Source organism: Muscardinus avellanarius, assembly GCF_963383645.1.
Source record: "Muscardinus avellanarius genome assembly, chromosome: 18".
In the NCBI taxonomy this organism is placed as follows: domain Eukaryota; kingdom Metazoa; phylum Chordata; class Mammalia; order Rodentia; family Gliridae; genus Muscardinus; species Muscardinus avellanarius.
Window position 1 is genome coordinate 38,100,239 of NC_137804.1, and position 14,596 is coordinate 38,114,834.

The window sequence follows — 14,596 nt, forward strand, 5'->3', positions numbered from 1 at the left end:
AGTATTGGGATCACGAGCGTGCTCCACCACACCCAGCTTAATTTTTTGTTTTAAAATAGGATCTCACTAGGTTGCTGAGAATCTCACTAAGTTGCTGAGGCTAGCCTCGAACCCATGATCCTCCTTTCTCAGCCTCCCAAGCACTGGGATGATGGGTGTGCCACTACCCATGTGTTTCTGTTTCTAGCTGTGTGATCTCTGTCTCTCTCCTGATGCTCCTCCCATCAGCACCCTGTGTATCTTTATTAGAAAGAGTAGCTTGAATTCCGCCTTCCGGTTTTTCAGCCTGAAGAGACGCGCTGTGGTTTGGATATTGTTTGTGCAATTAACGGCCCGGTCCTTTGATTGGCGGGGGTATCGTGAGGTGGGGTGACCCTTTAAGAGGAATGGATAAGGAAACTGGTAGAGACACCAGTGGAATTCTACTTGGCCTTAAAAAAGAACAAAACTATGTCACCTGCGGGAGAATGGCTGGAACTAGGGCCTACGCTGCTAAGTGAGACCAGGCAGTCTCGGAAAGGGGAGGCGCATGTGTTTCCTCTCAGCGTGGAAGCTAGACGGAAATAGGGAACGTAAAAGTACTTGGGGCAAACGTGGAGGGGACCCGTGGGAGAGTGGGAGGGGCTGGGGCAGGGAGGATCACCGAAAGAAGCCCGTGTTCAAAGAACTCCCTGGCGACGTACGAGGCATTGCTGCGGGCTTCGCGACCGTGTGTGCGTGTGTGTGTGAGCTTGGAGCACACCAAGTTAGCGTTTGCACCACATGGAAGCTCACTGTGATCTCTAACTGCAAAGAACAGCTTTAAATGTTCAAAAGAGGGTGGCGGGTGGTCTAGGAGAGGCCGTGGGGCTCCCGCCTCTGTCCCCGTCTCTGTCTCTCCCTCTGCTTCCTGTCCTGAGATGTGACTACATGCTTCAACACGTCCGTCTGTTATTGCTGTCCGCTGTCGGCCATGAGGTCCTGGCCAGAACTGACACAGACACCACACCCTTAAGCCTCCTAAACCATGAGCCGCACAGATCTTTTTTTTCTCTCTAAAAAGTTAGCTGCCGCCGGGCGTGGTGGCGCATGCTTGTAATCCCCGCGCTTGGGAGGCCGAGACAGGAGGATCGCGCAGGTTCGAAGCCAGCCTCGGCTACTTAGTGAGGCTCTCGGCAACTTAGTGAGACCCTGTTTCCAAATAAAATATAAAAATAGATCTGGGAGTATAGCCCGGAGGTAGAAAGCCCCTGGGGTAGAAAGCCCCTGGGTTCCACCCCCAGTACCACCAAAAAAAAAAAAAAAAAGTTAGCTGCCTTTGGTTTATGTTACAGTAACATAAAGCTGGATAATACAGGTTTCGCTGCAGCACCAGCAACATTTGCCCCAGCCGCAGCCCGATGAACTGCAGGAAAACAGCTCACACTGGCAGCGGGAGGGACGGGCGCGGGCGTGAGGAGGGCCGCGGGGACTCACAGAGGAAGTCGGAGAGCCACTGGGGCTGGTTGTAGTGGACGATGGCGACGCAGAGCGTGTTGAGGGCTACCAGACTGAGCACGGTCCAATAGAAGGCCTGAGTTTTGACCATGCGGCGGATGTAGAAACGCATCCTCCTCTCCTTCTTGTGAAAAAAAGTGGTGTTCTCCAGCTTGGCACTTTTAATGCTGGCTCTGGCGAAAGGAGACCCTGCCAGGAAAAAAAAAAAAGAAAATGCAGAAAGTGAGACTCGGCCATTCCTGCGCAGGAAGCGAGCTGGCCAGGGGATCCATGAGCCTCCCCAGCGCCCGCAGGCCCCAGGGAACCGTAATGACCCCGGGGACTTGGCTTTGCAGAGAGGGGGCTGACGAGAAGCCAGTGGCCCTAAAAACCATGTTTGCAAGGAGCCAGTGGGACCTCGGGATGGTGCCGGGGCTGCCGTGCGCGGGAGCCAGGCTCGGGTGCGGGCCACCGCGCAGGGCGAGAGGGAGCAGCAGCCCCTCTCAGGACCCCGCACGGGGCAGGCAAGGAGCTACGCGCCTGGGAGGCGCCAGGCGGCGCGGGGGGACGAGCCGCCTGCGGCTTCACCCACTCTCGTCGCTCTTGCTCCACTCCACACTTGAGCCCCGCCCCAGGGCTCTGCGCTTTTAACTAATTAATTAATTTTGCAGTAGTGGGTATTGAACCCAGGGGTATTCTACCTCCAAATGACACCCCCAGCCCTATCTTTTATTCTTTATTCTTTTTATTTTTTGGTGGTACTAGGGTTCCTGGAAACCCTTCTACCACCGGGCTATACTCCCAGGCCTATTTTGTAGTTTTTAAATTTGAAAACTGGGTCTCTTAAGCCAGCAAGGCTGGCTTCAAACCTGCGCGATCCTCCTGTCTCTGCCTCCCAAGCGCCGGGATTACAAGCGTGCGCCACCACGCCCGGCTATTCTTTATTTTAAAACAGGGTCTTGCCGGGCGTGGTGGCGCACGCTTGTAATCCCCGCGCTTGGGAGGCGGAGACAGGAGGATCGCGCAGGTTCGAAGCCAGCCGCGCTGGCGTAAGAGACCCTGTTTCAAAAATATAAAATAGGTCTGGGAGTGTAGCCCGGAGGTAGAAGGGCTTCCAGGAACCCCAGTACCACCAAAAAAAACCAAAAAAACAAAAAAACAAAAAAAAACAGGGTCTTGCTGGGCGTGATGGCGGACATAGTAATCCCCGCGCTTGGGAGGCGGAGGCAGGAGGATCACGCAGATTCGAAGCCAGCCTCTTTGGCTTAAGAGACCCTGTTTCCAAATAAAAATATAAAAATATAAAAAATAGGTGTCTGGGAGTGTAGCCTGGAGGTAGAAGGGTTTCTAGGAACCCTAATACCACCACCAAACAAACAAACAAACAAACAAAAACAGGGTCTTACGAAGTTGGGGAGGCTGGCTGGGAACCTGAAGCCCTCCGGTCTCAGCTTCCCAAGTATTGGGATTACAAGCGTGAACCACCACTCCTGGCTTCACTTTTTATTTTGTTTTATTTATTTATTTATTGTTTGTTTGTTTGGTACAGGGGATGGGAACCCAGGGGCATTCTACCTCCAAGCTACACCCCCAACCCTATTTTTTTTTTTTTTTTTTGGTGGTACTGGCGTTCCTGGAAGCCCTTCTACCTCCAGGCTACACTCCCAGACCTATTTTATATTTTAATTTAGAAACAGGGTCTCCTAAGCCAGCGCGAACCAGCGCGATCCTCCTGTCTCTGCCTCCCAAGCGCAGGGATTACAAGCGTGCGCCACCACGCCCGGCTCCCCCAACCCTATTTTTTATTCTTTATTTTGAAACAGGGTCTTACTGAGTTGCAAAGGGCCTAAGTAGCTGAGGCTGTCCTTGAATTGTGATTCTCCTGTCTCAGCCTCTGAAAAGCTGGCGTACAAGTGCGCCACCGTGCCTGGCTTTACTTTTTATTTTGAAACAGGGTTGCTGAGGGCCTCGCTAAATGGTTGAGGCTGGCCTTGAACCTGTGATCCTCCTGTCTTTGCCTCCCAAGTACTAGGATGACAGGCACAAGCCACCGTGCCCAGATGGAGTGCACCATGTGCCGGGTGTGCGGTGCACACTTGCCATCTCAGTACTTAGGAGGCTGAGACAGAAGGATCGCAGGTTCAAGGCCAGCCTCGGCAACTTAGTGATGCTCTCTTGTGACTGAGTGAGACTATTTAAAAAAAAAAAAAAACAGGGCTGGGGGTGTAGTTCAGTGGTAGAATGCCCCTTGGTTTAATTCCTGTACCAAAAAAAAAAAAAGTGACTACCATGGAATGAATCGAATGAGCCTGAGATGGCTTCTGCCTGCACATATTTTTCTCGTAAGCATTTATTGAGCACCTACTGTGTGCCGGCTTCTGTTTAAGGCGCTCAGACCCTGCCCCCCACGTAACACCTGGTGCGAGAGACAGAATACCATAAATAAGCAAATCAGCAGCACAGAGGGAAGCGGGCTGTGCTGTGGGAAAACTAAAGCACGGTGAGGGGCCTGGGGACCCAGGGCAGGCCAGAGCCTCTGACACTGAGCGCTCACGGCGAGGCTGTTGACCTAAGCCGCCTTCGTCGTCCAGGGAGAGGAAACAGCAAGTGCAGAGACCCCGAGGCAGAGCTGCGCCTGCCCTTTCGCTGCGCGAGGTGGGAGCCACGGAGGGTTCTTGAGCAGAGGAGGGACAAGGCATGGCCCCGGTGTTCACAGATGGCTCTGGTCTCTGTGGGCGAACACACTGCACTGTGGGAGACCAGGTCGGAGGTGACTGCGATGGTCCAGGCCAGTGATGGAGTCTGGACAGGGGTGGAGGCTGAGTTGGGGAAGAGGGTGGATTTAAGGTAAGTTCACTTTTAGCTGATGGATCAGGTGTGGCATGAGAGAGAGAGAGAGAGAGAGAGAGAGAGAGAGAGAGAGAGAGAGAGCCGAGGATTTGGCCTGAGCCCCTAGGGGATGGAGGGTCCAACCACTGCACAAGAGCTGGTTTGGGAAAAGGGTCAAAAGCTCAGGTTTGGTCGATTAAGGAGGAGCTGTTCCTCTTCCTCCTCCTCCTTCATGGTACTGAGGGCTGAACCCAGGGGCATCTACCTCCAAGCCACACCCCCGGCCCTATTTTATTTTTATTTTGAAACGGGCCTAAGTTCTGAGGCTGGCCTTGAACCCGTGATCCTTCTGTCAGCCTCCAAGTACTGGGCCTGGAGTTGTGCGCCACATGCCTGGCACCTTTCTTTCTTATACGTTGACTTACTTCAGGTATTTCTGTCGCAGTTACGGAAGCTGACTAATACACTCACATACTTTTTCTGTTGGGTGGAGAGAACACTTAAAGCCTCCCTCCGCCATCAAGGAGCGTGTGATCCGTCGACAGCCACCCGTTGTGAGAAGTATCTCTTGAGCTTCCTCCTCCCAGGCTGACTGCCCAGGGTAGAGCTTTTTTCCTAAAAGACTCACGTTTGGTATTTCCACAGTACACTCATCTCTCATAAATGAGCTTGCTTAACAACGTGCTTATCAACTAACTCACAGGCACGGGAGGACCGCTGACTACGTGAGACAGAGGGCTCTGGGGTCCAGCTTCAGGACAGACCCTACGCAGCCCCTATTTTACTTTGAAACATGTGTTTCAGCTTAATTTCTTTACAGGAATCAATAAAGGTATAAGTGTTTCCTTGTCAGAAACCTGGTACTCCAGAGCTCTCTTTGGGTGGTCTACAATACCCCTGGCTAGCTTGGGGCTTGTGTGTGTATGTGTGCGTGCGTGCGTGCGTGCGTGCGTGTGTGCGTGCGTGCGTGCGTGCGTGCGTGTGTGTCTGTGTGTTGTGTTTGGTACCAGGGATTGAACTCAGGGGCATTCTATCTCAAAGTTATATCCCCAGCCCTCAGCCAGGAATGGTGGCTCACACTTATAATCCCAGTACTTGGGAGGCTGAGACAGGGGGATTGCAGGTTCACGGCCAGGCTCAGCTATTTAGTGAGGCCCTCTGTAACTTAGTGAGACCCTGTTTTAAAATAAAAAATAAAAAATAAATTAGGACTGGGAGTGTAACTGATAGCATGCCCCTTGGTTCAACTACCAGGTCCTTAAAAGTAAAAAGAAAAAAAAAGAAAAGAAAAAGAAAAAGAAAGTCTTTCTCAGTTGCCGAGGGCCTCACTAAGTTACTGAAGCTGGCCTCAAACCTTCAACCCTCCCGTCTCAGCCTCCCAAGTACCCAGGACTATGGGCATGTACCACCATAGGCATACCATGCCTGGCTAAGGAGTATAAACTCCAAATCTACCATTAAATAATGCCCACACCTGTACCAGAAATGCTGCAAATTTACACTCCTGTCAACAGCACGAGGGTGCCCGGTGCCCTGCGTTCTGGCCATCAGAGGCTACCATCAGTTTTTCATGAATGATTGATAAAAGTAGTAACTCTCTGTCAGTTAAAGACAGGCGTTCTACTTGATACACACATGAGGGTCTGACATGAGCACGCACAGCGTTTTCTTGTTTCGGTGCCTGGCATTCGATAAGCCTGGTATGAAGCCAGATGTGGTGGCACACACCTGTAATCCCAGTACGTGGGAGGCTGAGGCAGGAGGAACACAGGTTTGTGGTCAGCCTCAAAAACTTAGCAAGACCCTGTTTAAAAAAAAAAAAAAAAGAGGGCAGGGACCAGGAAAATATCTTAGAAATAGAATGCCCCTGGGTTCAATCTCCAGTAACACACGCGCGCGCGCACACACTCACACTCACACCCAAGGTGTTAATAACAACAACAACAATTGTTTGTCTATCAAGATATATCAGCCAGGTACAGAGGCATACGCCTGGAATCCCAGTACTTGGGAGGCTGAGATAGGAGGACCACAAGTTTGAGGTCAGCCTCAGCACTGTCTCAAAGCAAAAAATAAAATAGAGCTGGGGGTGTAGCTCAGAGGTAGAAAAAGAAAAAAAATATATATCCAATCAGATTTTTTAGAAATGGAAAAAATCCCAAGTGCTTATGTAGGACAGGCAGGTTTTGTACCACAAAACCTTGAACACTACAAATCTTGACAGCTGCTCCGAGATGAACAGATGTAACCACAAGTGGAGACAAGACGAGTTCATCACTGTAAGGAAAGGTGCGTTTCGGCTAGAAATTAAAAATGCAGATGGAACCGAGCCTGAAGGTGTCATTACCAACCTACTCAGCTGGGGAGGGAGACGGAGTTGGTAATAAGTGCTGGGGGGGCGATCCGTGCACGTCTGCGGCTTGACATGTTTATCAATGGGTTGTTCGTGTTTTTGAAACTGAGTGGCTGGGTGAATAAGGAGTCGAAACGCTGTTAATATCTTTGATCCTATAACTATCCCCAAGGAAATCTGCCCCAAGGGTAGGGGAGTAACCGTAGGGGAGCCAGTCAAACGCCCTGGAGCAGAGCCACAGAGAGTGGCGAGGGCGGGTCGCCGCCGGTCACCGGGCTCTGGGACCAGAGCGCGGTAGCAACAGGTGCAGCGACTCACCTTCCTCCCTCCTAATCTTCCTCCTCCCCCTTCCTCCTCCCTCTCATCTGCTCTCCTTCCTCCTTCCCTCCCTCATTTATTCTTTAAACCCAGGTTTGCTTTACCACTAAGCTACACCCCCAGCCTTTTTTTTTTTTTTTGAAACAACATTTTGCTAAGTTACTACTGGCCTCGAACCTGTGATCCTCCTGTCTCAGCCTCCCAGGCACTGACCTAACAGGTGCGTTCCACCAAGCCCGGCTGTTTCCAACATGGAATAAATATAAATTAATGTGGTTGGGAACTTAGTCTGTGCCAAGCGCTGGTTCTAATTTTTTGGGGGGGGGCGCAGGATTGGACCCAGGGCATTCTACCTCTGAGCTATATCCCTCACCCTTTTTATTTTCTATTTGGAACCAAGGCCTCGCCAAGTTGCTGGGGCTGGTCTTGACTCTGTGATCCTTTTGTCCCAGTCTCCCAAGTCCTGGGATTCTAGGTAGGCACCACTGCCCCTGGCTCTAAATGTTTCCTGGAGATCATTCAGTCGAGTCTCTCTACGACATTAGACAGTGCCGTCCTCAGCATCTTGGCCCCAGGACACGCGGAGAGGCAGCGAGGGGCCAGGCTGCCTGGCCCGCGCTCTGCCGCCGGCTCCCAGGGGCTCTGCAGGGCTGCGGGCGGACTCACCCACGGAGGCAATGTCAGCCAGCTGGTCGTCCGCCTCCTCCAGGTTCAGCAGGTCCGTCTTACTTTTCTTGATGGTGGCTCTCCGCAGAGCTCCAACAATGGAAACATGGCAGGAGAAAAGGACGTTACCCTTTCTGCAACGATGGCGTCGCGGACGGAGCGCGTCCTCGGCTCTAACCCTCGGGGCCGTGGGTTTGGGTGGGCTGGACAGCCTGCCCATGGTACCCACGTGGAGCCTGGGCCCCGGGAGGCAAGGCCGCTCTGCGTACGGGGCCAAGACAATCTAGTCCTGTTCAGTTTGACTCCACAGCCTGGACCCTCGCCTGCCAGAGACTGGTGTGGATACAGCCGCCCTTGGCCTAGGGCGCCTTCCTACGCACGCGGGCCTGTGGGGTCCTACGTATACGCCACCCCAGCTAGAACTGGGACCCTCATGTCCACTGTCCTGCAATCTCAGTGGACAGAATCCCAGCGTCTTTATCTCCTTTGGAACCCAGGACCTTCAATCAAAAGCCATCACCCTGTCTGACTTCTTGATCCGTGAAAAGACACCCTGAGCCATGAGCGGAGGACTATGGTTTCTGACTAACAGTGGTTCGGGTTGGGATTTTCCAACTGGACCATGGGTTTCGTGGGATGTAACCTACTAAATGGAGGCACAAGTGAGCGGCCTGGCTGTACTGTGCCTGGTTCAAAAATCAGACTTCACCATGGATGTGTACGTAGAAGAAAAAAATAAAACACAGCGAGGCTTGGTCCTATCTGTGGTTTCAGGCATCTGCTGGGGGTCTTAGAATCAGAGGGCCTGCTTTGCCAAAGAGAAAAACCGAACACGAGCCAGAAGACACTGGGCATGTGGTTAAAACAGAGAAGGGGACCATAAAATGACGCCTGCCCTGGAGTCCTGAGATTCCTTGAAGCCCCCCCCCAGCTGACCTGGACCCTGATCTCCATCTTCTAGAGGCCCCGGGGACCCCAGCCCCCAACTCCCCGGGACCGCCCGCCCGCCGAGCTAGGCTCAGAGCAGTTACCATCAAAGGGATGTCTCTGCTCCGCGTCCGTCTCATCCTCCGCCAGGATCACCTCTTCTGAAGGGGAGGAGCACAGGCGTCAGCTTTCCTGTCTGCGCGGCTCCCTGGGCTTCCGCAGCCCAGCCAGAGGCCCCCACGACCCCCGGCTGCTGGCGGGACACGCCAACCAGCCCCCAAACGCGCTAGTCAGCTGTTCCGGCCCTAGCTTCTCCTCCGTGGCAGAGGTGATAGTATCCACCTGCTATTGGCTGGGTGTGGTTCACCTTTCAAGGGTCCATGTACGGGGGAGACTTGGCTCACAGTGAGGCAGAGCCGAGAGGCGGTGGGACCTTTAAGAGGTGGGGCTTGGTGGGAGGGTCTATGGGGGGCGTGTCTTCAGAAAGGATTAAGGTAGGGCTCATGGGACCCCACAGCTCTGCTAAGACCAAAATGTCAGTGAATTTTCAAGCAGTGAACTACACTCCCAGTCCAATTGTTATTATTTTTGGTGGTACTGGGGATGAAACCCAGGGGCCTTCTATCTCCGGGCTACACTCCCAGACCTATTTTATGTTTTATTTGGAAACAGGGTCTCTTAAGCCAGCTGAGGCTGGCTTCGAACCTGCGCGGTCCTCCTGTCTCAGCCTCCCAAGCGTGGGGATTGCAAGTGTGCGCCACCACGCCCGGCCCAATTTTATTTTTTATTTTGCAACAGGGCCTCACTAAGTCGCCGAGGCTGCTGTGACCCTGTGACCCTCCCATCTCAGCTGCCCCGCGCGCAGCCTGGGATGACAGGCTTTGATCTCTCTCCTCCCCGGCCGTCCTGCTCTTGGCCCTTGCTGGCCGCGTGTGCGGGTCTGCCTCCCACGGCTGGAGGTTTCACTCCTGGCCCCACCTCACCTGCTTTGGAGATCCACTCCATGTAGCCGTTGAGCTCGCGTTCGATCTGCTGCTGCCTCCGCAGCTTCAGGAAGGCCCGCCGGTTCTCCACCCGTTCCCTTTCTTTGGCGAACTCTCTGCAGGAGCACAGACGGATCAGGGTGTGATGTTATGGGAATTTGAGTGGGGCGTGTGTGAGTGTGTGCGTGTGTGAGTGCGAGTGCGTGTGCGTGTGCATGTTTGGGGTTCGCTGGGGGACACTGGTTCTCTGCAGGGGTCAGTCTCTGGGGAGGAGATCAGAATCTTTGGGGCCGGCTATCTCTGCTCATTGAATACACGTCCCAACAACTATTCCCAGCTAGGAAAAAAGCAAAAGCGTAAGGCCATGCTGACAACCGGGGCCCCAAACACACCATTCTCATTCTTTCCATATTCTTAGCTAAAAAAAAAAAAAAAAAAAAAAAAAAAATGGATTCAGTCTTCTTGAGCGAGGCTACTGAGACATGCGTGGGAAGTCCTGCAGTGGCCTGCCTTGCCTGGGATAGGCCCTTCTCCCTGGTTTTCCTCCTCCTCCTCCTCCCGTTTGGGGAATAGCTGGGCAGCCGCCATGTGAGTACGCGGTAAGCGCGAGGCTGGAAGCTTGTGGTAAGGATGGCAGCGCAGAAAGCCCAAGAGTCTGGGTTTGCCGCTGGCACCACGGAGCCCCCATGACCGTGCCTGGGGTTTACGGGGCGACAACTACGAAGCCCATTTATAATGAAGTCGCCCTATCTTAGGGTTTGGGAATAAGGTGTGGCAGGAAGATGAATGTTTTATCATAGACTATGATTCCCCGATGTAAAACCCAAACACTGTTTATAAAAACCTAGATCCCAGAGCTCCCCACCGGCTACGCTCGGCGGTGCGCAGCCCGCGGGCCGCGGAGGAGGGACTTACCCCGACAGCACGCCCAGGACGAGGTTCAGCATGAAGAAGGAGCCAATGATGATGAGGGGAATGAAGTACAGCCAGTTCCACGTGTTCCCTGAGGCGTCGTTGCTCTGTGGGGTGCCAGGAGGGGCGGCAGTGAGGGCGCGCGAGGGGCTGGGGAGCCCACAGAGGGGCTGGAGGGGTGAGGCCCACTGGTGGGGGAGCCCAGAGGCCACCAGGCACCGTGCCGTCCTCACAGGGACCTGGGCGCTGCCTTGAAGTCCCAGCGAACTCTCCAGACCAGAGTCTCAAAGTAGTAAAAACAAAGCAAACCACTGAAATGCAGATATGAAACCTGCTTTCCTTCCCTCCCCCACAGGCCACGGCCCCCTCCCTCAGAGGAGGTGGCGTCCGCAGAGCCAAGGGCCTGTTGAACAACGTCGCCCAGCCAGATGGCGGGGCTTGAGCCTTTCTTTATTTCTTTATTTTTTTGCGGGTCTGGGGGTGGAACCCAGAGGCATTTGATTTCCGAGCTACACTCCCAGCCCTATTTTTTTTTCTTTATTTTGAAACCGGGTCTCCCTGAGTTGCAGAGGGCCTCACTAAGTAGCTGAGGCTGTCCGCGAACCGTGATCCTCAGGTCTCAGCCTCCCGAATGCTGGGATGACAAGCGCGCGCCACCACGCCCGGCTTGAGCCTTTCTTTAAGTGGTCCCCTCTCCTCTGTTCTCTGCAGCGCTATGCCAAACACACGCACGCATGCACACACACACACACACACACACGCACACGTGCACCCTAGATGAGCCGGCTCAATTCTCAAAGGGGAAGAGATCTGCAAATAGAATATTTTTTCTCTGAAACAGAGAAGAAAACATTGTAACAAGAAGGAAGAAATATGATGAAAATTGGGCTTGCGGAGTACTCCCTAGGTCCAGGCGCTCTCCTCAGCACACCGTTCACGTTAACCCACTCGCTCATTTAATCTTTATGACGCCCCGTTATTATCCTGTCCATTTTACAACTGAGCAGGCTGAGCCTCAGAGGGGCGAAGCGGCCGGCCTCACGTCACGGAGTCAGTGGCGGAGGTGGGCTCTGAACCAGCAAATCCCTGCCCCTCTTAGCGTACAGGGCCTTCGCCTCTGTGGTGGGAAAGCCAGGCTCTAGCCACCAGGGCCGTGGTCCTTAGAGCAGGCGTTCACTACCTACAAAACGCGGGGCTCCCAAATGTGGCTTTAAAAGCTCACCTTTAGAGTTAAGCACACATGCTGCACAAGAGAGGCCGACGGGAGAAAGGCCAACGCCGGCAGGTTTCAACGAGGTTCCAGAGCACCTGGGACCCTTGTGCCCCCGTGCCTAGGGGGCAACCTGCCGCGTCAGTCTCTTGTGTTTGCTGGAACAAAGGATCACAAACTGGGTGGCTTAAATGGTGGAAATGTACTGTTTGGCAGCTTGGAAGGCTGGAAGTCCAAAGATCAAGGTGCAGGAAGAGTTGGTGCCATTCAGGGCTCTGAGAGAGCATCTGTGCCAGGCAGCTCTCCCCGCTCCTGGTCCTCTCTTTCATCACAGACAGACCACCTCCATCTCTGTCTCCATATTTTCTTCTTTCTGTGGTACTGAGGGTGGAACCCAGGGGCCTGTCTACCTCCGGGCTATATCCCAGACCTATTTTATACCTTATTTGGAAACAGGGTCTCACTAAGTTGCTGAGAGCCTCACTCAGTAGCTGAGGCTGGCTTCGAACCTGGCGATCCTCCTGTCTCAGCCTCCCAAGCGCGGGATTACAAGTGTGCGCCACCACGCCCGGCCTCTGTCTCCATCTTCATGTGGCTTGCCTCCTATGTGTGTCTGTCTCTGTGTCCGAATTTCCCTTTTTAAACTATTATTATTATTGCTACTAATAATACTAATAGTACTTTTACTACTACTACAGAGCTGGAGCCTTGTGCATGCTAAAATCACTAACCACCTAGATACACCCCCAAGTTTTCTCTGTTTGTAAGAATACCATTATATTTGATTAGCACCAACCTAATGATCTTGATTTAGCAAATTCCATATGAGGTCACCCGATTTCCAAATAAGGTCACATTTTGAGGTCCTGGGGTTTAAGGATTCAATATATTAAGTTTTTATTCTTTTTCTTTGCAGTGCTAGGGATGGAACCCAGGGCCTTGGCTTACTAGGCACGTGTTACATCCCCAGCGCAACATAAAGGTTTTGGGGTCAGGGGGACACGGCTCATGACACGTGACATGACTGCTTTGAAAAGTGAGTTTTGAGTTTCTACTCAAACTAATTAAGCCCCTTTGTGGAGACGCAGGGATTTCACCCCTGATACTCAACGGGATGAGACTCTGCCCTCACAACGGCACGTACAGGAATGCTCAGAGCAGCGATACTCACGAGAATAAGCCTCAAACTGCCAACGACCTGGGTCTTCCGCAGCAGGGGTCAGGGTAACTGAGTGGAACGTTATCCAAACGACTACCGTGTGTCCCTGCCTGAAATCGCACAATGTCAATGCTGAGCGAGGGCAGCCAAACAGAAATTGGCACAGGAATAAGATTCCACTTGTGCAAAATACAAGAACAGGCAAGCTATGATGAGCACAGGGATGAATTCCTGTGGTCCCTGCTACTCAGGAGGCGGAGGCAGGAGGATCACCTGAGTCCAAGGGTTCAAGGCCAGCCTGGGCAATATAGTGAGACCCTGGCTCAAAAGCAAGAAAATAAACACAGAAACCGCCCCCCCCCTTCACCAAACCAGGAAAACTGGCCAACAGTGCCCAAAGCCCTCAGGAGGGTCCCATTGGGGCGGTGACTGGAGAGAGGATGTGTGCTGGCGTTGGGGGTCTCCCATGGAGGTGCTGGTTGCACTGATGTCTTCAGTTTGTAAAAATCCATCAAATTCTACTCTTAGCATTCCTATTTTTTGGTACTGGGGATTTAGTTCAGGTGCATTCTACCTCTGAGCTACATCTACAGCCCCTTTTCTATTTTTTATCTATTACTACTACTACTATTAATAATAATAATAATAATAATAATAATAATTATTATTATTAATTTTGCAGTACCAGGGATGGAACCCAGGGGTATTCTACCTCTGAGCTACACCCCCAGCCCTAGTTTTTTTATTCTTTATTTATTTATTTATTTTGAGGGTCTGGGGATGGAACCCAGGGGCATTCTACCTCCAAGCGACACCCCTGCCCTATTTTTTTATTCTTTATTTTGAAACCGGGTCTCACTGAGTTGCAGAGGGCCTCACTAAGTAGCTGAGGCTGTCTGTGAACCGTGATCCTCCAGGTCTCGGCCTCCCGAATGCTGGGATTACAAGTGTGCGCCACCACGCCTGGCTTTATTCTTTATTTTGAAACAAGGTCTCACTAAATTGTGGAGGGCCTCACAAGTAGCTGAGGTTGGCTACGAACCTGTGATCCTCCTGTCTCAGCCTCCCAAGTACTGGGATTACAAGCATGCGCCACCACGCCCGGCTACTTTTTATTTTTTAGACAGGGTCTTGCTAAGTTGTTGTGTACCTCACTAAGCTGCGGAGGCTGGCCTCAACCCTGTGATCCTCCTGTTTCAGCCTCCCAAGCACTGGGAGTACAGTCGTGTATCACCATACCCAGCTATTTCACTTCAATCTTAAAAATATTTTTATTGAAAAGTCAACTTTACCTAACAAAGGAAGAAAGCCCAATGCATGCTGTAACACAGAAGAACCTTGAAAACACTGTGTGCAGTAAAACCAGCCAGTCACAAAATCGCCTGATCCCCATCTACGAGGCCCCTCAAGTTGTCAAACCCACAGAGACAGAAAGTAGGCCGGGGGCGGTGGCACATGCCCAGTCCTTGGGAGGCTGAAACGGGGCTGCAGGTTTGGGGACAGCTTCAGAAACTTAGTGAGATCCTACTTCAAAAACAAAAACAAAACAAAAAATTAAGCCAGACAGGGTGGCACACACTTGTAATCCCAGTATTTGGGAATCTGAGACCGGAGACTCGTAAGTTCATGGCCAACTTCAGCAACTTAGTGAGGCTTTTAGCAACCTAGTGAGACCTTGTTTCCAAATAAAAAATAAAACAGGGATGAGGGTATGACTCAGAGGTATAATGCTCATGGATTCCATACCTGACACCACACTCACACCCACACATGCATGGACACAC

General features: G+C 52.3%; 1 protein-coding gene across 1 annotated transcript in view; it reads right to left on the reverse strand.

Annotated features, from left to right (window-relative positions):
- The window catches only part of CACNA1A (calcium voltage-gated channel subunit alpha1 A), a gene marked incomplete at its 3' end in the record, with an annotated part of 264,971 nt that overhangs the window by 100,454 nt on the left and 149,921 nt on the right, over positions 1–14,596 (reverse strand). The window contains exons 8-12 of the mRNA XM_080715384.1: positions 10,447–10,550; positions 9,532–9,647; positions 8,653–8,709; positions 7,622–7,711; positions 1,456–1,665 (exon numbers count right to left, since the gene is read on the reverse strand). Coding sequence (XP_080571510.1) covers positions 1,456–1,665; positions 7,622–7,711; positions 8,653–8,709; positions 9,532–9,647; positions 10,447–10,550 — 577 coding nt within the window. The remainder of the gene's footprint in view (positions 1–1,455; positions 1,666–7,621; positions 7,712–8,652; positions 8,710–9,531; positions 9,648–10,446; positions 10,551–14,596) is intronic.